The sequence below is a fragment of the Rutilus rutilus genome (assembly GCF_951802725.1).
Source record: "Rutilus rutilus genome assembly, chromosome: 3".
Taxonomy (NCBI): Eukaryota; Metazoa; Chordata; class Actinopteri; order Cypriniformes; family Leuciscidae; genus Rutilus; species Rutilus rutilus.
The window spans coordinates 16,155,108-16,178,728 of NC_140211.1; the positions used below are offsets into that span (position 1 = coordinate 16,155,108).

Here is a 23,621-nt window from a genome sequence, read left to right on the forward strand (position 1 = left end):
GTAGGTGCTCTTTACATCAAAGGTGAACGTGGAAAAGCACTGCTCCGCAAATACACCCTCACCAGTCTGGGGGGAAAGGCATGTGAATTCTTTATGAGGCTGACCTGATTCCCGGATGCTCCCTCTCCTCCTGTATCTGGGGCTCGTTTCCCATCGCGTCATCTTTGCTTTAGCATGAGCGTGTGCTAAGATTCCTTCTCTTTTACTGAGTATATGGTTTCTTTGTGGTGGCTATGACCCAATCGCAGGCATTCCGGAGATGGGAGCCAAGCAGTCAGCGGTTGGCAACCATTCCTTGAGTCAGTCGCCCACTCTGAAGAACATCCAAGAGGCCTATACTGATGGAGAGGACCAGAGGGCACGCGAGCTAATCCGCCTTTCCTGTGAGAATAACAGCGGAGAGGGACCGGATGGGGTGAGTTTGATCATTTTCTCACTTAGTGCTTTTATGTTTTACTGAAAAATTACATAGACACTGAAGGGAAGCTGGTGTATTGTGAAGTTCAACAGCTGAAGAACCAGCATATGTTGTGCTTTGTAAGCTGCTACACTCAAAACACTCAAATATATAGGGCTACATTTAAGATTTGTGTATTTGAATAAAATGTCCATACATTTGGATTTCACAGTTTTAACATAAACCATCTAATAAACTTAATGCATTTGTCAGTCATACACAAATGAAACCGCTAAGAAACGGGTACGATTTCTGTAATGGTACTAATAAACTGGATGTGTTTTAAATACAAAATAACCAGGTTTATATGTTCATCATCAATAAATCCATCTTTTTTAAATATCATACGTTTAAACTAATTGAATATTGCTTGTTCCACAGCTAGCCATAATTTAACCATGTTCATGCTTTTTAACTGAATTAATGTAATTGATTTCACAGTGGGTAGATTTGCATTCATGTGAAAATATGATTATTTAAACAAAATAAAATAAAACTGCTAATAGTAATAATAAACTATGCCATGGTTTTTTTGAGAGCAGAAATTTGTTTCTTACCTGTTTCATTTATTTATGAAATAAGCATCGCAGTACATTTATTAGTTTATGTAAAAACTGTGTTTTTTACATAAATGGTTTTTACCAAATGGTTTTTAATTACTCAAATATGGTTTTCGGCATGAAAATAGCCAAAGAAGCGGGCAAACAAACAAACAAACATATAATTCATTAAATACTGAAAAGCAACATGCTAATGCCAAACTCTTTTAATCGATTCAAAATATTTTTTGTATTTCAAAATATTTATATATACAGAGTTGCTGCTCATATAAAATGTTCTAAATCGAAATACAATACCAGTAGCACAGTTGAACGTTTTAGTTACACATTGTAAGTAAATTGTCTTTTAAAAAACACTAATAAAATCAACTTACAGTTCACTCATTACAAGGAAATTGATGTGCAGCAAACTGGGGTTGTGAGTAAAACTCACCACTGTGATGCTATGCTAGGTTGTTGTGGGTGGTTGGCAGTGTGGTGCTTTATTGTAAACCAGCAAAAATAATAATAATTTGAGTGCTTAAAAATATAACACGTTCTTCTTTAGTAAAATGTAACTAAGTTCCTTTAGTTCAGACGGTAGAGAGCGAGAAGTCATCAAGGGTTTATGAACTGAAAAAATGTGTAACTTGTCTTGAATGCAATGTAAGTTGCTTTGGATAAAAGCATCTGCCAAATGCATAAATGTAAATTGCATGATTTTATGTATCAGTCTGGAGCAGAAATGATGCATGATGAGTTTATCGCCAAAGTTTAATACTGAGGATTAGGGCGTTTTTTTTCAAATGAATAAACCTAAATTTGAGCAATGGTCCAGTATCCGGCTTGGCTTAGCATAAGACTGTGTCGGCTTTCCTGATCTGCATGCACTAAAAACATGCTTCTATTGAAACCCTTGATACGTCTTACATAGACGCACGATACAGTAGCCTACTAAAAGAAAAGAGACTATTAAGAAATATTAAACATCACAGCTTTTTTCACACTTGCTTCTCGGTTTTCCCCTCAAGGTTCAATGTGTGAAATACACTGCACACATTAATTATGTGCTTTCAAAACAGTAGAAACATGATATCGACGTGCCATAGACCTCCTACTCAAAACACTACAATTGCAAGTGTTTACTGTCTGTGATGCTGCTGATAAGCAGGTATTTCTGATGGTAGACTGATGTGTTTTTAACGTTAAAACATATTTTGGCCTGTAAATCTGCTCTAGTTGTCTGTGTGGGTGTAACAATCAAACTAAAACAGTGTTTTGAAAAGCAGCAAAAAAACAAGCTCAAGTCATTTGGATTTGACATGGCATGCATTAGAAGTAGAGGTGAAATGTATTGATTTTCTAAGTTACAATACTTCCTCCTGTCATAGCTTTATATGCAGAAATAAGTAAATCGTTTGCATGTTGATTTCCCTGAAATATGTTAACACTGACAATGAACTGTTTGTTTAAACCACCTTACACGTTACCTTCTGGCTCAACCAATGGCGTGAGTTCAGAATATGCTATTTCCAATGCAGCCATTATGTTAGTTTGACAAAACAAATTTTTTTTTTATGGTTAGCAGTTATCTAGCAATCATTGAGAACACCTGAACAACCACCTTCTTAGCGAGCAGAACACATTTGCAAAAAATTTGCAGTACCACAGACATCTCAATGTCAAATGTAGACTAATTTATCTTAATTCACCATATTCCTATACTTAATGAAACTAAAATGGTCCTAAAAAGTCAATTTGTTTTCAAAAGTCAGTACGATTTTTTTTTTTAGAAATACTTTTATTATTCCTTCTCTGATGACGTCAGTTTGACGGCTTGGGTTGAATATCCTTAAAATGCTGTAATGCTGTAACATGCTGTAAAATAAGTCTCTGATGTCCCCAGAGTGTGAATGTGAAGTTTTAGCTCAAAATACCCTACAGATCATTTTTTACAGCATGTTAAAATTGTGCTTTTTTGAGGGTCAGTAAACCTGTTTCGTGTGTGTCCCTTTAAATGCAAATGAGTTGCTGCTCCCGGCACAGAGGCCGGAGCTTCAAGAGCTCGTGTGTGTTAGCAGCAGCTTCGATTACCTCACACAGACATGCACTGAAATGTCAGAAACTGTTCTGCCTTTTGTTTAAACTGGAGTCGGACATTGATGGAGAGACTCAAGAAGAAGTGACATGTAGAATGAAACAGGACGTTTCTGAATGGTTAGTTGATGAATTTATGTAGCTGCTGTTAACTATGTTCAAGTCTTTGATTAGCATATTCTGTCATGATAATCTATAAAATCGCTCGTGTGCAAACTGTTGTAAGATGCCTACGGAGTGACATGATATTGCATTTGTGTTACGTACTGTATTGCATGTGAAAAGACGGATGCGACAGCTTGAGCAGACTCACAAATGTGCTCTACTCAACAACTCTTCCTCTTCTCAATATGGACTGCATGTTCATGGGGGCGGGGTTTATGTAAATTTTAGGATTTGTGATGTCACTAACCCGGGAGGAATGTTGTGTAGTCCCTACCAGCCGTTTGTTGTAGTCCTTAAAAAACGATTTCTTTAAAAGCAAATATCTTCCTTTGCTTTGAACTTTGAGCATTGTAGCTTTGCAGATGTTGTGTATGCTCAGACAGCAACATTACACACTAACTAAAGTTAGAAAAGTGAAATCATAATCAGCCACCCCTTTATCTTAACTTATGAGCGAGGGATGCAGAGGAGGTTCGCTGAAGTAAAACCCTGCCCTCTATTCAATATACTGTTTCACTTTGAAATACTTCACAACACTGAAGTAAAGTCGGTTGCAACTTCCGGTTCATGGGGACTTTATGCAGCACAACTGATGATAATAATAAGAAATGTTTCTTGAGCAGCAATTTAGCATATTAGAAATGATTTCTGAAGGATCATGTGACACTGAAGACTGGAGTAATTATGCTGAAAGTTCAGCTTTGCATCACATGAATAAATATATTACAATAGAAAACAATTTGAAATGGTAATAATATTTCACAATATTACTTTCTACTGTATTTTTTAATCTAATAAATGCAGCCTGCGTGAGCATAAGAGACTTCAGTCAAAAACATTTTAAAAAGTCTTGCCGACCCTAAACTTTTGAATAGTTTTGTACAATATCAAGGAAATGCAATTACCCTCTGCTTCATTACACATATTTAGCCAATGTGTTGAATATAATGCTTTGCTTACAATATTGGTATTTATTTTTGTTAAATACTTGAAAGTGTAGAGCTTGCACCTGTGAGGCCTTTAGAAGGATCTTGGGTCTTAGGAAAGTTACAGCATGCGTCAATCAAGAAAGATGAACTTATGTCTGTGGTAAACAACAAGAGTGTAAAAAACTGATGACTTAGTTGCCCCTTTAGATACTGTTAAATCAGGTAACACTCTAGTTTAGGGTCCTATTCTCACTATTGACTAGTTGCTTATTAACACCATATTACTAGCATATTGGCTGTTTATTGTACTTATAAGGCACATATTAATGCGTTATTCTGCATGACCAGATTCTACATCCTTTAATCCTACCCAATACCTAAATTTAACAACTACATTACTAACTATTAATAGACAGTAATTAGGAGTTTATTGAAGCAAGATTTGTAGTTAATAGTTAGTTAATAGTGAGAATTGGACCCTATTCTAAAGTGTGACCATACATCAGTACTCCCGATGCCTAGAATCCCAGAGCTGAGGACAAGAAACCCATATCTGACTACACCTTTGCTTGAAAGTGTGATTTATTGTATTTTATACTTTAATTAGGAAGTTTTATTTTCCTTTACATGTTTGTCTATTATAAGAAGAAAATTTACCTATTAAAATACATTTAATTGATTACAAAAAAACTGCCTACCAATTAAAGCTTTGACTTTTAGTGTTTTAGGACTTGCACAGAGAAGTGTTCTGACCAAATTCTAAGTATTTTAAAATGCTTATAATTTAGGCCAGACCCGACCTACTTTACCTAACCTGAGAATAAAAAAATAAAATAAAAAGGTTGAAGGTGTTAAGTTCAAAATACACACTGCAAAACAATGGTGAATTATTTTTATGGTACTTTTATGGTACTTTTATGGTCTGTGATTTAAAAAAGAAAGGCAGAAAGCATAAATCATATGGTGTGTTTGTTTCTTAAAAGGCTTTGTTCACAGTAAGGTGATTACAGATGAGATTACAGCTTGTGGTCAGTTAGTGCGCAGTGATTCTCCTCTGTAAATGCTGTTACAGGTCTCTAATGAGGTCACGAGTGATTGATGGTGTGACTGTAATGGCTCCTAACCAGCCATCAGTTAACAAACACACATCTGATCCTCCGCTTCTGCCTCCACGCTCATCACATTAGTCCTGCGCAATCAGTTTGTTATGGAGCTCAATGGTCTTGGAGATGAGAAATCTGTGTATATGTAATATTTCAATATTTCTGTGTTGCCCTAAAACACTTGACCTACGCTTAGAATGAAATGATTCGTATGTTTAGTGTAATAGTATAAAAAAAGAAATGTATTTTAAACATTATCATTTGATTTCATCGCGTTGGTTATTAAATTCAGCAAGTGACATAAAAAAAAAATGTTTACCTTTACATTTATTAATTTATCAGACACATTTTTCCAAAGCAACTTAGAAATGACAAAAAGGTTTTACACAAAAAAAATGCAAATAAAAACGCTTTGTATCCCACATATAACGAAGCATTTTTTGTATTTTTACTCCAATTTTGTGTAAAACCTTTTTAACTAACATTATCAAATGACTTAGATATTAAAAATAAATCACAATTGGTATAACTTGTGGTTCATTCGTAACACAGAGAATGGAAGTTCAAGTTATTTTTTATTTATTTTTTAAATTATATTTAAGTCATTTAGTTAAGTTATGTTTTTTATTTAATTTATATATTTTTGGCATATTTTTGCATATTTTTTCATATTTATTAAGCTTTAAATAGAACTGATCAATGGAATTTCAAAAATTTGTTCTGCAACATTTGCCTGTGAAGCCGGTTTGAAGCTGTCATGATTCCTGTCTTGTGTTCCCCTTGTCTTGTGTGGACTTTTGTTATTTCCTGTTCTGTGCCATGGTTTGTAGTCCTTTGTAGGCTTTCTTGTTTATTAGCCTCCCAGGGTGTTTCAGATTAACCACGCCCCCTTGTTATCTTGTTTAGCTTGTTTGCCTGTGTATTTAAACCTCTGTGCTTCAGTTGTTGTTTGTCGGTCGTTGTAGCTGTTGCTTGTTCCTGTCCTGAGTTCCGTTGTTTGCCCTGGATTACCTGTTTGTTTTATTAAAGTCGTGCTTGCATGTGGATTCTCTCTCTCCGCCTCGTCCGTGCCTAACTCATCGTTACAGAAACGGTGTACATTGTATAAAGCATTCTGTGCTGCTGGATACTGCATCTTCTGGGAATATGCAGTAATAGCTCATCCAGGTGTTTCGTAAAAATTGTATTCTGCGTACAATTTGCATACTGCAGAAATAGTAGTAGAAATTGTATTGCACTTATTCAGAGACTGAAATAGATCAGTGAGGAAAAAAGGATGAGTTTATTGTCTGTAGGCCACAGTGAGCCAGTAACAGAATGAGGAAGTGTGTACTTGCATTTAAGCTAGTGTGACTTTTTGCAACAGCTGTTTTGCCTAAAATTAAATCACATTTTGTAAATGAAAGACTATTCAGTGTGCTCTACTCTACTTCAGTTTCCGTATCCAGTGTGACAACTGAATCGTGTTAGTATTCCATTCTCAACAAAGCCAAAAATGATGGTCTGACCATCGTATTTTAAACACCAGGTACATGATGGGCATTATGAATTATTGCAGTTATGTAGCTATTAAACTAATCTAAAATCTAATTTATCAAATAATTTATCTAATTTATCAAATATGTTACACCACAGTTTGTCTGTGATTTTTATTTTTAGTTAAATACTCTATATACTACGGAGCCCCTAAAGGGACGTGGTGTTGGAAAAAAAATTTGGTTGGGAGATGATTTATTATTATTATTTTTTTTAATCTTTTGTGTTCCCTCGCAAAGTTATTTGCGTTCCCATGCAAAACTTTTGCGTTCCCTCGCAAAGATATTTGCGTTCCCCCACGCAAAACCTGTTTTGAGCTTGGACAGACACTTTCTGTTTAATGTCCCGCTGGCAGTGTTTCAGAGCGCTGTACGTTAATGGAGCGTTTCATAGTGTCCGAACTTGGACTCAAATATAAAGAAATGCGGTCAGTGCTTAACTCAAGGAGTTCAGTGAAGTTGGCAATATTCACGTGGGCTATTCGAACGTCCCGGATCAATATTCTTGAGCTAAACGAAAAAAAATTAATTTCACCACCACGTCCCTTTAGGGGCTCTGTAATATACTGTACCCTGGGGTTTGAGATAAATTAATACTTTTAATCAGCAAGGACACATTAAGTTGATCAAAAGAGACCGTAAAGACATTTATAATGTTACAAAAAAATTATATTTCAAATTAATGCAGTTCTTTTGAACTTTTGTTCATCTAAGAATCACTAAGTAAATCACTGTTTCCACAAAAATATTAAGCATGCAGCATAACTTTTTTCAACATTGATAATAATAAGAATGTTTTTCAGTTTTCACTGTATTTCTAGTTAAATAAATACAACCTTGTTGTGCATAAGAGACATAAGAGAATAAAACAAAAATTACAAACTAAACTGTCCATTCATTTGGTGTAATGTGTCATTTGTGAAGGTGAATTACTGCCACCTAGTGCTGATTTCTCTAACTAGATACTGTATGTGGTTTCATATGGTCTATAATGGTCATCTTTTCTAAACCCTTTTGGAGTATGTGGACAATTGTAGTATGTTTTAAAAAGAAGACACTTGCAACTTAATTTTCAAGTTTCAGAGTTAATATTTAAGTTCATTTTATTTATTTAAAAAAATTGTACAGATGCTGAAGTATAGTGGTATGGAAATGTTTTTTTTGCAAAATGTCAGTTAAAAACAACAAAACAGATTTAACTGAATTTTATTGTTTGTGTGTGTAGCTGGAGCTCCTGCGTTTGGCGGTTCAGAACGGTGACGTGGACGCTGTTCGGTTTTTGCTGCAGGACGCGCGGGTTGGGGTTCCACAGGAGCCCAGCGTAGAGAACCCTGCCGTCTTAGCGGCTCATCATGGACATCAGGTGTTAGTCCGAGAGCTGCTGGACTCCATACCACGTGAGCAGAAACCAAAACCAACTTCCTTAAAGTCAGCATGAAATGAAATTTGTCAATTCTTATTTTTTATAGAATATTTCAGTATTTATTATAAATTATAAATCGTGCATATTTTTTTATTTATTTGTGTCCCCTCGTAATCTTTAATCAAAATAACTTCCCCTCCCTTTAGCAGCGACTTCTCTTTTCTTCTCTGATGATTTGTTTATTGGTGCGAGAGCGGGACAACCTGTCACTCACATGAGATCAACCAATAGCAAACCACAACAATCCAACCATCTAATCAATTCTCCAATGGACAAACTCAAGTCCCACCCTCCAATTTTTCTTGTTTGAAAAGCCGTTTCACTCGAATATACATCACAATATGGAAGAAAAGACTATCGCAACTTCCGTTTCATGCTGACTTGTCAACGTGAAATCAAAATTGACCCTGTTTACTTTTTTAATGCTCATACCAGGTTTTATTGTTTTATATCGTAACTGTCAGGCGCAAACCTTGTATGTCCAAAACTGCTACTTGAGGAAATGGGGAAAAAAAACTTCTTTTTTTTTTTGAAGAGTTAAACAATATGTTGTCAAAGTTGATATTGTGGCTTTATATATGGTCAGAAACTTGCATGTGTCATTATATTATTAACATTTTAGCAAGCTCAAATGGAGTTCCAAGGTTTTTGACCAGTGAAGGTCAGAGATTTGTCAGACATTAGAATGGCCGCAGTAAGTGCACTGCATCACGTTTTCATCAACTTACAGGCTATAAAGTTTATTTTAGCTATCTGGGTGCTCAGTTTTTTCTGTCATTTGGACAAAATCTCATGTTTATAAAATTGAAGTGCTTTGCATACTTTTCATTGGTCAAATATTTGCAAAACCCACAGACCGACGTAAAGGTTGAACAAAAGTAATGATTTATGAAAAAAATGTAAAATAATGAAATACGAAGATACAAGGTTTCCGCCCGACAAAGATATGATTCGATGGTACGTGTTATTGCAAATAACAAAAGCTTTTTTTTTTTTGGCCATTTTGTATATCATAATATGATAATTTGCTCCACTTCTGAAACAACTTTCTTTTTCTTTAGGTCCGTGTGTCCGTAAGGATCTGCTGAACTGGATGTTGGCTACGGCGTGCCAGCAGGGTCATTTAGAGGTGGTGAAGCTGCTGGTTTATACATACAATGCTGACGCCGAGGACTGCGCAGTAAATTCAGGAGAGTTTGCCATCATCACCGGTTTGCCCCTGTATGCTGCAGCGCAGGCAGGTACTGTAGGCTTCTGCTCATCCATTACTTCACAACATTACAAACTTTGATTTAAAGCAAATAAATCGACCGGTATTTGAACAAAAAGACTGTGTACTAAACGGATTTAGTGAGGGAAAGAACCAGTGATGCGCGGGTCAATGTATAAACAACCCGCACCCGACCGACATTTTCAACTAACCCGCCCGCAACTCGGACCGCAAAAAAAAGAAAAGAAAATATTGTGCCCGACCCGCTTCCTGACCCGCATTTTTTAAAATGTAGTAAATGCTCATCGTAGCGTCATTGGGCCATAGACGTAGGAACTAGGGGTGCGGGGGTGTGTGGCCGCCCCCCTCTCCCATACGCCCCCCATCAGCCTCCCTGGCCTATAATATCCATTAATCCAGAGAAATGTTTCAGGCCCTGACGTGGTGCGCTCAGAGGTGCAGCGGCAAGAGCAGGCAGTTCTTGAGGTGGCCCATCATTTTCCATTTCAGCTGTCTAGATGCATATTTTTGATGAATGCAATGTTTATGTTTCGACCCTGCTTGAAGAATTCATCAGCAGGTCAACTGAGAGAAGGCCCTCTATTGGAAAAGTGTGAAAGCCCTTAGGAGCGCAAACTGTTCTTTTTCTGAATGCTGTATGATATAGCCTAGTGTTATGTAATAAAGGCTTGATTTATTCATTTATTTCGTTTCATTTTCTTAACAATTAAGATGCTGCATGTGTTTATCCAGTCTAATCGAAGTGTGTGTCTCTCCCCCGACTTTCCCAACAAAAATCCCGCCCCCTCTCAGAAAAAAACTGACATTACTGAGCTATATGCGTTTAAAAGTAGCCTATTAAAATACTACAACGGCATTGCTCAGTTCAACGTGTTGGGAAATCGGGCATTTTGTCCCGCGTCATTATTTATTCAAAAGTTAATAATGCTCAGCATTCAAAAGGTAAATAAGTATTTCCCACTTGTATTAGTAGGCTTAGGCTGTTTCGCCACATGGATGCCCAATTGAAGCTCTCACAAGCACAAAATGCAGGCATAGAATATGTTAATAAAGTCTTTAATAACGCATTTTAGACGAACAAAAACAGGTAGGCTATACTAGTACTATATAAATTACAAAGGTTTAATTGGCATCTAATTGCATTTCAAATAGATTTATTTTATCTGTATGACCATAAATAACCAAATGAGTATTTTAAGTCTATTTTACTGCTATGTGAAAAAAATCCAGCATGTCGACCTCAGATGGTTAATGTGTGACGTCTGTGATTTGATGTCATTCCTATGCTTTTATTTGATTTTTGATGTCTATCTATCTATCTGTCTAGAGTCAAGTAATACTTTATCATCATGAACTGCACACTGAGAAAGCAGGGGAATTTTGACAGTGTTCAGGTTTCCCACTTTGATCCAGCACACACGCACTTCCTCCACTGCTCACACTTCCTCTTTCAGCACAGAGGTGTGGAGAAACAAATCAAAAGTTCTTCCTGGTCTAACCGAAGTTTGTTTTCTCCACTCAGGAAATAAGGAGATTGCATGCTTTCTGCTAGAAAATGGAGCCGGTTTCTCCTCGTACACCCTGATGGATCACGCAGACTTCAGCGGGCAGCTGCTCAGACAGCGCCTCCTGCAGGACAAAGACACGCCTGCGGATGGGCGACTGCTGCAGGTGAGACTGATTCACACTCTTGACTGATCGAAGTATTTTAAGATCAGCGCTGGACTCATGAACAATGCTGCAGCTTTTTTTTTAACAGAAGTTTTACAGTCAGTACTACTTCCTCTTTGTAAATGTATTCCTTTTTCAAACACACACACACTGGCAAAACTTGATACCTGTGCCTAAACACTACCAAAATACAAAATAATATCCAACGTTTTGTATATTCCAAAAGCTAGTTTGCAGTTCCTGTGGTATAAATAATTGATTTTTAAAACAGAACGAAATTTATGTAATTAGATTCTTAATTAATTTGAGCTTATTAATTTTGTGCATGTTGTACAATAATTATACAAGAAGTAAAATTGTTGTTTTAAATGAAGTCTAGCCACAGGACACTTCACATCCTCCTGGAAAGTTCCTGCTTACGAGTTTAGAAGTCATAATTCTAATGATTTTACCCAACCCAAACAATCTAACCCAAACACAGATCGATTTTTAGCATTAGATATCCAATTCTATTGTTCATTTAATCTGTTTTTTATAATTTTTTGGCTATATTTTTAATATTATAAATGTAATATTCATGAGCAAATGTTTGCTGAAAATAATTTTTACTTTTTTTCAGGTACTAAAAATGTTTCTGAATTGATTATAATAACTACATGTCAACTAACTCTCATTAATTTGCAACTACATGTCAATTAATGACAACTAACTTAGAGTATTAGTAGACTGGGGAACATCAAAATAGTGTTAAGCAGACAGTCTACTAATACTCTAATGAGAGGAAGTTGAAATGTAGTTGCATAGTTATTTACAGTTAGTAGATTAATCGAAATAAAATATTACCTTTTTTATTTTTTCATTTTATTGCTATATTAAATTGCATTATATTTAATCATATTATTACGTATTATTCTGTACTATTATGTATGTATGTGTTGTTCTGTATTTTTATTCTATTTAATATTTTTCTTATTTAGTTTAATTTTATTATTACATTATATAATTATTTTAATATATTTTTTAATATTTTATTATGCTATAGTTTATTATAATATAATATAATATTATAATTTATTTATTCTTGCTAAACTGCTCAATTTAGTGTTTATAAAAATTGTGTACTGTCAACATTCACAGTAGTAATGTATTATGATCGATACCAATTTGATTTCACAAGGATTCTTTAATCATCACTTCTTTAACTCGGTGTCAGGAAAATCCCACAGAGTTTCGCTTTCCTTGTCCACAGGCTGTCCATGTTGATTGGTCAGGACTGAAGCTACCCTGGTTGAATCTGGACTGGTTCATGGACGTATCGTCTCGGATCACAGTTCTGGATCTGTCTCATAACTGTCTGTGCTCGTTGCCGTCTGTGGTGCCCTGGGGTTTGATACACCTGCGTTCGATCAATCTCTCCCACAATCAGCTCCGAGAGCTTCCCACCCCAACGTCATCACAGGAGATCATCTGCAGCAGGTCCGTAACGCTTCCACACACCGGAATATCAACACATTTTAGATCTGCAAAAGTTTCAGTTTATCGTTATCCTCATGCTTGAAATATTTTTGACTAGATAAAATTTCTTTTCTGAGTGCACTCTTTATAATACAACTAAAAATATCCTTATCAAAATCAGGGTTAGGGTTAGATTGTTGTGGAAATTCATCACATCCTCTTAATTATCAATTTCAGATGTTTCTCCAAAAAGTTCTGATCTGAAGTTCATATCAGTGTTGTTTTAGGATTATTTATATCATATTATTAATCTTTTGAATTCAGTTTTAATGATTTTGATATGTGCTTTTGTCATTTTTATTCGTTTTCTTTTTTCTTTTTTTTTGTATAAAAACAAAAAAATCAGTTTTAGTACTTCAGCTTAATTTTTTTCAGGTAATTGCCCAGGCAATATTTAAAAATGTTGTTTAAGTTTATTCAAGTTTTTCATCTAATATTCATTTTATTTCAATAAATAAAAAACTATTTTACTAGTTGTGTAATCATTTTTATTTTAGTAATAGTCTAATAGTTTTAGTTTAATTAACACAACACTGTTTCATATCTCCAAATTTGAGATCTGTTTGAGACATTGTTGAAATCTCTTCTGAAGCTCTAGAACAGTGGTGTCCACAGCGGTGAGCAAACAGAGTTTAGCTCCAACTTGCCTCAACACACCTGTCTGGAAGTTTAGTACACTTAGTAAGACCTTGATTAGCTGGTTCAGGTGTGTTTCATTGGGGTTGGAAGTAGGGGTGGAACGGTACACAGAAGTCACGGTTCGGTTCATACCTCGGTTCAGACATCACGGTTCGGTACGAGTTCGGTACAATGGAGGGAAAAGCAAAACAAAAATGCAGAAGGCTTGTGCATGTCTCAGACTGTACCACCAAAGGAAAATAAATTACTTAAGCCTTGTATTTTTAAAATAAGTTTTATTAATAAAGTAAAGGCATAGAACCAGTTTATTTGTAGTGCACTGACAATAGTTTTATATAATTAGTTTATTAATTAAATGAATAAAAAGACAAAAAGACCTTGAGATATGTTTGGTAATTGGTAATTAATTTGCTACATTTCAGATTAATATATTTGTTTTCCTTAAAATGTTAATTAACAGTAACTTAAACACTTTGCAGTTTGAATGTCCTATATAAACAAAATAACGGAGTATGTTTTTATGTTTCCACTGTTCGATCGCACCCGCGCCTCACACTCACACACACGCGCACGCACACAAATATAAGTAAACACTTTGCGACTTTTCGACCGCGCACGCGCCCGCGCTTCTCTCTCTCACACTCACACTCACACACACACACACACACTCACACACACACACAACATATTCCAGCATTGCAATCTTGACAGTAGTTCCGCATTACATTAATTAATTTGCACGCAAGTTTTATTTATTTTTATACCGTGTATTCTCCGTGTAATTTTATGCGCCTGTACCGTTTCAGTTCAATACGAATACATGTACCGTTCCACCCCTAGTTGGAAGTAAACTTTGCAGGACAGTGGCCTTTCCAGGAGCAGGATTGGAGGATACCTGATGAAAAGACCAGCTTTGACCAGCATGAATTATAAGGCTTGTTTTATGCTGGTCTAGTGCTGGTTTAGTTGGTGGACCAGTGTAGTTAGCAAAACTAAGCTGGTGAAGCTGGTCAACAATATGCTGGTCTTATGACATCTGTCTCAGGAGAAACATCTGAAAAGCAGGACATGTAAACAAAAGTCTCCATTCAGTCTCAGTGCTGTCTAGGAGAAACAATTGAGATATTAAAGAGCTCAGTTGTGATTCTTCTTGGTCACATGCTAAAGTGGGACCAAGTTGAATGTAATCAGCAGGTCTATTTTATCATGTTAAATCCAAATGTTTTGACCCAAATTCAGCACAGGAAATGTTAAAAAACGTCTGCAGATACTGTCAGGGCCATCGTCTTTTTCTCTCGCTAATAACTCCTCATTCCTTTGTAGATTATCTCATGTGAATTTCTGTGAGAATGAGTTGGAGTGTCTCCCTGTCGGTCTGCTTCACCTCGGCCAGTTGAAATTGATTTCTGCAGCAAAGAACAAACTCACCAGCCTCTTCAACATCCCTAACGGTACACACACAAACACACTCCCTATTGGCGTCTCACATGCCGACACGTACAGATCTTTGCATAAGCAGAATAGACAACATTATTTAGGTTGGCATCAACCACTCAGTGGCACACTCTATCGCTCATCCACAGCAGTTTCAGCAGTTCGGTTTAGGGTCACTGATCAGTGTTCACTGCACTGGGTGTGTATTTCAAATGAAAATGTTTTTTTTTCCTTCAGACTATTAATGATTGAAGTCATTTAATATAAATGTGGCTTAAGTGTATTATATAATAGTATAACTGTATATCTATTTTACAATTTAATACCAACCTCAAAACCAAAATGTCTTTTATGTGGAAGGAACTTTCTTCCCAATGAATGGCACTAGCTTAAATCGTTTTTTTTCCCTAACATGTTAATATGTGAGTGGTTAACGTGAAGTACTTTTGGGAAATATAAATATGCTAAAAATAAATAAATAATTTATTTAAATATATATATATATATATATATTATATATATATATATATATATTTATATAATAATAATAATATTATTATTATTATTATTATTATTAATTTTTTTCTTCTTTTTTTCTGCCTACTACCTACTTTTTTAAGCACTCCTTAAGTATCTAATACGTTGTGTTCCTTTTTCAACCTTGAATTTGCGCATTTATTTATTTAATTCATGTAATGAATACAGCAAGTATACAGTTACTCTGAATGGTTGTTCAGTGTTACACTGTTTTAAAGTGGTTATCATGGCAGATCTGCTGTTTTTCTGCTGCAGGCACTAACTGGATCGGCCTGCGTAAGCTGCAGGAGCTGGACGTGTCCGATAACAGCCTGACGGATCTTCCCTCCTCCATACTGCACTGTCTGAAGGCCCTCAGCTGTCTCAATGTCAACAGAAACAAACTCACCAGCTTCCCGGATCCCTGGGCCTGTCCTCTGGTGTGTCACCGCTGCAAACACAGTCTGATCACACACATGTTTAGTGCAGTCTGCAGGGCTTGAGAATCTACAGTTTTAGCAACATATTTTTAAATTGTTTTTGCTTTTTATTTTTATTATTTATTTAATTATTTAAATAAATTTGTATAATTATTTAAATAAATTGATGTTTTGTTTATTTTTAGTTTATTATTATTTATTTGAATAATTTGATTGGTTTTTGATGTTTTTATTTTGTTTTGTTTTGTTCTATATTTTATTTTATATATTTTAGAGCAGCGGTCCCCAACCTTTTTTGCGCCACGGACCGGTTTAATATCAGACAATATTTTCACGGACCGGCCTTTAAGGTGCGGCGGATAAATACAACAAAATATAAAAAATAATTAAATATAGGCTAATAATAAACGTGAATCCAATGTGTAGGCTTACTTGCAATTTTATTAGCAGGGTACTCGTAATATCGCGCCTAAAGACAACTGAGAAAGCCTGAACACAAACAAAAAGCCCCCCAAAAGAAAAAAATCTCCATGTTTACGGTGCTGATGCGATGTAAGGGTGGCGCTGCCAATAAAGCACCTAAAAGCTGTCACAAAGAACCGATTTTAAGAACCAAAATGAATGATTACGAATATGTAAAATATAGCAGGAGACATTTTAATTGTTAAATAATAAACAAGTGTTTTCTGTGCAAAGATGAAGTTGACAATGCTGACTCGATCTTCGCAGTATGCCTAGTGAACGCGCCAGAGAGAAATGCACATTTCATACGAATTACATAAGCAGAGAACAGTCAGTTTTCTTTTGTTTTGAATTGTTCTGTTTAAAATGAGACATTTCAAGCTTTCTATGTCTCAGGTCTGTGAGGCAAATAGGCTACGCTACCTTATACGCTGAATTTCGGTTAATTTATGAGATCAGCTCCAGTTCACGCGCCCGCGCCTCCGTGTCCTGATTAAATATTTTCTATTATATTTACTTCTTATTAAATCCAGGCAATTCGGTGATGAAACATTGATTAAAATTAAGATACAATTAATACAAAACGAAATAAAATTTAAAGACAGGCTTTTTGCTTTCTGTCTGAGGTCTCTGTGAAAGTTTTAAAGCAGTCTTTTTGTGCCGCTTTCAGAGCGCTCACGTCCGTAAGGGTGAACTGTCCCATCCGAACAATTATTATTATAATTTTTTTTTATTATTATTTTTTTTTGTGTGAAATAGGCTACATTTCTAAATTAATGCGACTTATAGTCCAGTGCGACTTAGGCTATATTATGTTTTTTCTTCTTCATGACGCATTTTTTTACTGATGCGACATATACTCCGGAGCGATTTATAGTCCGGAAAATACGTTAAGTTATATATTCTTTCTGTGAGGCCCGGTACCAAATGTCCCACGGACCGGTACCGGTCCGCGGCCCGGGGGTTGGGGACCTCTGTTTTAGAGGACCAAAATATTACAAATAAAATAAATATGGAACTGAAAATGTGCATTTTAATGCAGTTAAATACATAAATGTATTTATGAAATTGAACAACAGCAATTACCAGTTACAATTTCAGAAAACAGTATTGCATAAATTATACAATGTTGCATTTTGGGTAAGATGAATGCCATAGTTATGTACCATGGTATATTTAGATAGTGCTTCATTAAATACCATGGTATGTGTTGTTAGAGTATTATGATAATCAGGGACAATTTTACCCCACAGAAAGTCTGCAAAGCTTCAAACAACCAGATCGAGGTTCTTCCTGACACCATCTCCATCTTCTGGAAGACTCATCTGAGGGAGGTGGACATCTCTGAGAACGTCCTGAAGGAGCTGCCCTCCTACATATTTGAGCTGGAGGTAAGGAGCAACTCAACTATTGTGAACCCACCATGCTAGTGTGAATCGAACGAAAACATGTCCACAGCAAAAAAAAAAAAAAAAGAAATAATAGTTTGACTAAGGAGAATTTTTAACCTTTAATTTATTTTTTATTTTTTCTGCATTTGTCTTGACGTTGTACTTTGCAATCTCATTGTTCTAATTAACTTGATTAGTGTAATAAGACAAATTAGTTTTTTTTTCTTTTATACAGCACTCAGCCCACCCGTTTCTTTTGTCTTCTTTCTACCTCATGGTGGCGCTGTTCTCACATTAAAGGTCATTTGTAGCACTGAAAGATTGTGGGTTTTCCTTCTGTATCTCCTTCATGGTGACAGATACCAATGAATCAGAGAAAAAGTGCAGGGATAAAAAAAAAAATTACACTAGTAAGCTTTAAAGACACAAAGTGTGTCATGAAGTGTTTACAAACGTACGGCAGAACAGCTCAGATGGGGATTTTATAGTTATTGAATTTCGCAAGTTAACTGGCAAGATGTCAACACAAAGCCAACGACAGAGTGAGAAATCGAGATTGCAAACTAAAGAGCTTAAGAAAGTGTATAAGGAAGTTTTTTGATTTAAAAATCAATTTAATGCTCGAACAGTTTGACTTTAAAATCTCTGCTCTTTAAATACCAAATATTTATGTAGTCTCGGAGCAAAGATAGTGATTAAACAGTGAAGTGCTAGTCAAAACTGACGTTGTATTAGGATATCACACTTCACACTAACACACAATAAAAACTGTTGAGTGTGTATATTATGTCTAGGATAAGGTGAGCATCACTTTTATTATTGCTCATGCAGCTTGAGGAGAGGTGTGCTGTTACTCTGCTCTCTTGTTGATGGATAAAAAAAAAAAAAATTGTAAAAAAAAATCACATGGACTTGCATAGAGACTTGAGTGTGGGCTCTTTTGACTTGGAGCACAGGCCACCCAGAATGCCCTAGCAACTTCATAGCAATCCTCTGGCAACCTCACACAACTCTTTAGTGTTGAGATGGCAAGCTTTGCTTTGGAGAACACCATTCACATTTTCCTCTTTTGTTTTGTTTTGTTTTATTGTTTTTGTTTAATATTTATTTGTTTTTCATTTTATGATTTGATTACTGTTAATTTGTATATTTATTATTATTTTTTTTATTACTTTTTATTTTAAAATTATTATTTTTTATTATGAATTATGTTATTATTTTGTTGTATTTTATTATTTATTTTATTCTTATTCTTATTTTGATGTTTTTTTTTGTTTTGTTTTTTGTTGATGTTTTTATTTTCTTAATTTTCCTTTTTATTTCATCTTTTTTTTTTATTAATGATTTTTTTCCTTTATTCTTATTCTTATTCTTATTCTTTTTTTATCTTTTTTTTATTAATGATTATTTATTTATTTTTATTTTTTTTTGTTCCTTTATTTTATTTTATTTTATTTTATTTTATTTTATTTTATTTTATTTTATTTTATTTTATTTTATTTTATTTTATTTTATTTTATTTTATTTTATTTTGGTATTTGAGTTTTATTTGTAGTCTTTTGAGAGTAGTAGGCATCAAGTTTTCTAAGCTTCTTTATAAAAAAATGTACAGCAGATAAATGTGCTAGCTAGTAAGCCCACACTTGCAAAATTACTTTATTGCATCATTACTTAATGGATCAGGCCAGCAATGATGCGTCACAAATATTAACTGTGTGTGTGTTTTAGGCCATTGTCTCTCTGAAGTTGTGTGGGAACCAAATCTCCACTCTGCCCACTCCCAACAAATGGAAATGCTCTTGTCTCCGAACACTAGACCTGTCCAGAAACCAACTGGGGAAGTAGGTCAAACTCACGCACACACACATATATGAATATATACACACACAGAAAGGCTCTGTTCCAGAACCTAGTGAGACTACATAGGCTGCATTTTAATGCATCCATTGGCACATTATCAATCTGAAGGCTGTTAATAATTATGCCTTCTATGATAATCTCTTTTGGACAATGCTGTGAAACTGTAATAAGCATAAATTAGTAACATATAGGTAAAATAGTCTGTTTTTGTTGCTAGATATCTTTTCTTTATTGAATAAATGATATGTATATCTTAATCAATGTTCTTTCGCTAAGTGCACATTATGCATTATGGGATTGCCTTCTCTACAAAGGATACATGTGATGCTGCCTTATAATCTGGCACAAATGATTTTCTAGAACAAAATGCTCTTCTAGCCCTTCTAGATCACTAATACATCTTCGCAGTCATTGTGGTTGTATATAGACATATATATTGTGAATATCTGAAATCGAGTGCTCTGAATGTTATTTTAGGACAGGAGAGCCGACCAAAACCAGGAAACTGGCCTTCTTCACTACGTGGCACAGACGGGACCAAGAGCCAGGTACAGTACATTCAAACACTGTGGTTACGTTGCCATGGCACGTTACAGTTTCACACTGTAATTATGGCATAACCAGCCCTGAAGGGAGTTTACCAAACTTACCACAGAGAAACTGCCCAGGCAGTAGATCTAGAGTAATATCACCATGGTAATGATGTTTTGTTGAGTCTGTGACAAGTGTGTGGATTGTTTTAGTAATGGCATCAGAATCTAAAATAAAACCCTTTCAAACTGATCCAAAATAATTTTTTCGTCCAAAAGGGGGACTCATATTTTAAGTTCATTTTAAGTGTTTTTAGGCAATAAAGCTCGGCGGTATGACCAAAATCTTATATTATTTAATAAAAACGTATCACAATATAGTTGTTTGTACTGCCAATTATTTTTTAAGTAAGGATGGATTAAATTGATCAAAAATGACAGTAACTATATTTATAATAAAACTAAAGATTTCTATTTTAAATAAATGCTGTTCTTTTGAACTTTCTATTCATCAAAGCATCCTAAAAAATATGTATAACAGCTTCCACAAACATATTAAGCAGCACAAATGTTTTCAATACTTAATACTATTAAGAAACATTTCTTGAGCAGAAATTCAGCGTATTAGAATGAATTCTGAAGGATCATGTGACACTGAAAATTCAGCTTTGCATGACAGGAATAAATAAAATTTGTAAAACAGTTATTTGAAATTGCAATCATATTTCACAATATTATTGTTTATTATTATATTATATTTTTGATTAAATAAATGCAGCCTTGGTGAGCATAAGAGAACAGAAGTGTATATTACGCAATCATGTGCAATGGCTAATCGTGTTCGTGTTTATGATAATGCATTAAGTTGAATGAAAGACACTTCATCTTATTTCATTATTTTATCCTTTTTGGTTGGTAATGCAAAGCAAAATATATTTTGTATTTTTGCAAGGTAATAATGCAAAGCAGTCCTAATGGTTGTGCGAATATGGACACGTTTCTACCGTCTCATAGTAGGCCCACATAACCACTTACCGCCCAGCCCTATTAGTCAGTAATATTAGATATTAGCTTTAGAGTTACTACCACAGTCATCAGTGATCATCCATTAGTCTCCAGGGATTTTAAATCTACATTGTGGTTATGGTGAAGTGCTCATCTTCTGTGGCTCTTTTCTTTTGGCAGTGTCTCCCATTCAGTTTCCTGCAATCTTGCGGGATTCTCTGGAAGTTCTTTTCCTGAATGACAACCAGCTGGAGTGTGTGCCGCCGTCAGTATGTGCCCTCAAGAACCTCTCTGAACTCTATCTTTCCAAGTGAGTCACAGGGAAATCATGGGACATGTGCAGTAGGGTAGATCTTCATTTCTTCCCCTTTATTATACAGTAAAAATGGCGGATAGAAATAATGATTATAAATATAAAGTATTAAAAAGTAGAGTCATTGAATTTAAGAAAATGTTTATATTTAAATTAAAAATGTACTTTTTTTACTCATTATTTTACTCGTTTTATGTTTATTACGGAATTTTGGCAACATAATCTTAGCAACATGTTAATGCAAAACTGCTGAAATCAATCATTGGTATGATGCAGCACTATTTGTTGGTTGCTGTCTGTGTAGAGCCCTATGGTAGAGCCTGACAAATCAGTCACTTACGAGGCTCCTATTCAGCTTTACAGCAAAGAACTTCACTAGTTTTTGGAATGGAGCCCAAGAATCACAGTTGGGGATTCAGGGTTTTCACAGTGTGGGTGAAAGTTAAGAGTTGCAAGTCAAACTAATGTGCAGTACCAAAAAGACTTATTCCTCTCTCCTTTCTTCTTCAGCAATTAACAGGATGTAATGATGTTTTGTTTAGACTTCCATATCTTGATTTTAATCCTTCCTGTCTCCGTAGTAATCCAGGTATCCAGGAACTTCCTATTGAGCTCGGGCAGCTCTCCAACCTCTGGCAGCTGGACATCGAAGACTTGAACATCACAAACATCCCTGCAGATGTCAGGAACGATGGTAAGACACTGGCAACTTTTCTAGTCTTGCAGCTCATATCTATTTGAATGGGAAACTTGCTGAGATTACATTTAAGTAACACATGCAACAATATTCATCAATAAAATCACACATCAATATTGTAAATGTTGTTCATGAGGTCAGATCAGACGAAATAAACAATTTTTCAGGGTGGTTCAGCAAATGCAGTTTTTTTTTATTGAATAGCAGGACTTTACACAACTGCTAGCAGAGTTATTATCGTTAACTAAATTAATTAAATTAGCATGTTTGCTAATTGAAATAAAGCTGAAATACAATCAGTTGCAAATACAATTTCAGCTGCTTACTTATTTCAGTTATTTGCCAAGGCAACATTTCAAATTTTATTTTAGTTTAACTTAAAGCACAAACACAAATTAGGAACTAAATAGGGCTGGGTATCGTTAATTTTTTTCGATATCGATACCGATACCATGACTTTGATACCGGTTCCTGAATGATACTTTTTTCGGTACCGATTTTATGAACAGATAATGTTATAGCAGAGGCTGTAACATTAATGTGAAGAGGGGGGAAAAAAACAAGAAAGCTAAACTGTTAATGCAGCCAACCTTAAGTATAAGCACACTTTACAAGATACCTAGTTTAATTTGAGTTAATTCCGTCTTGATTTTGGGGTTTTTCCCTGTTGAAATTTTTCTGGATGGTTAAATAAAATTGTATTAACCAAAAAGCATGTGTAATTAATTTAAATCATGAAACTTGTTCAATTTGACAGCAATTTATTTACAGTTTAACAAAATTACATTCTTAATGGTTTTTTTTTTTGTTTATTATTCTTTTTTATTAATCAAATGAAGCCATAAAAAATAAATGTATCTTTTATTAAAATGAAAATTAAACAAGTCCTATATTTTTTTTGGCAAAGAAGTGCTACACAACATAGGTTTACTGTTCAAATTATAACATGGAAGACATTGAATTAGTAGTAGTAGTAGTAGCAGCAGTAGTATTACATTAAGATTAAACTGTTCAAGAGTAATATATTTCTATGGCAGTTTCTTTCGACGGGTTGCAGTGTAGACCTCCTTCTGTGATGTGACGATAGTTTCTCTCAAATTAAATGTTGTCAAAGTGAGTATATTAAAATGCGAAGGGACTATTTAAATATGATTCCTGCATGTTCTGCGCTATGGTTCTGCATCAGTGAATGGCGCAGATGCGTGTTTACTACACAGCACTCGCGACGCACGCAGTGCTTGTCTGGGCTATTCATTGCATCGCGCGCTGCGCTGGTGCCTTCAAGCCGACGTAAACTACTGTTTTTCCTTGATGCCTCGCCACAGCCAATCACCAGCACTTGATTTAGGCACATCATACATGCTGCATGCTTAGTGTTTCACTGACGTTGACCAGATTAACCCCCCAGGTATCGAAATTTCGTACCAAACGACAAGACATTTTTTTGATACTCGATGGTATCGAGGCAATTCGGTCGGTGCCTAAAAAGTATCGAACTCGATACCCAGCCCTAGAACTAAAAATAAATAATAACTGAAACGTAACTAAATCAATTTAACCTAAAATAATAATAATAATAATAATAATTATATATATATATAAACATAACAAAATGGCAAAAAATTCAAAGATATAAAAAGATAATAAGAAAATATATTTTTTATAAGAA

At 35.0% G+C, this 23,621-nt stretch overlaps 1 protein-coding gene across 1 annotated transcript in view; it reads left to right on the top strand.

The window, feature by feature from the left end:
* The window catches only part of lrrk1 (leucine-rich repeat kinase 1), an 85,432-nt gene that overhangs the window by 8,088 nt on the left and 53,723 nt on the right, over nt 1-23,621 (top strand). Inside the window, exons 3-14 of the mRNA XM_084404699.1 lie at nt 249-415; nt 8,051-8,222; nt 9,310-9,489; nt 11,002-11,150; nt 12,400-12,626; nt 14,628-14,755; nt 15,531-15,694; nt 17,410-17,547; nt 19,276-19,388; nt 19,885-19,955; nt 21,123-21,252; nt 21,837-21,949. Coding sequence (XP_084260825.1) covers nt 249-415; nt 8,051-8,222; nt 9,310-9,489; nt 11,002-11,150; nt 12,400-12,626; nt 14,628-14,755; nt 15,531-15,694; nt 17,410-17,547; nt 19,276-19,388; nt 19,885-19,955; nt 21,123-21,252; nt 21,837-21,949 — 1,752 coding nt within the window. The remainder of the gene's footprint in view (nt 1-248; nt 416-8,050; nt 8,223-9,309; nt 9,490-11,001; nt 11,151-12,399; nt 12,627-14,627; nt 14,756-15,530; nt 15,695-17,409; nt 17,548-19,275; nt 19,389-19,884; nt 19,956-21,122; nt 21,253-21,836; nt 21,950-23,621) is intronic.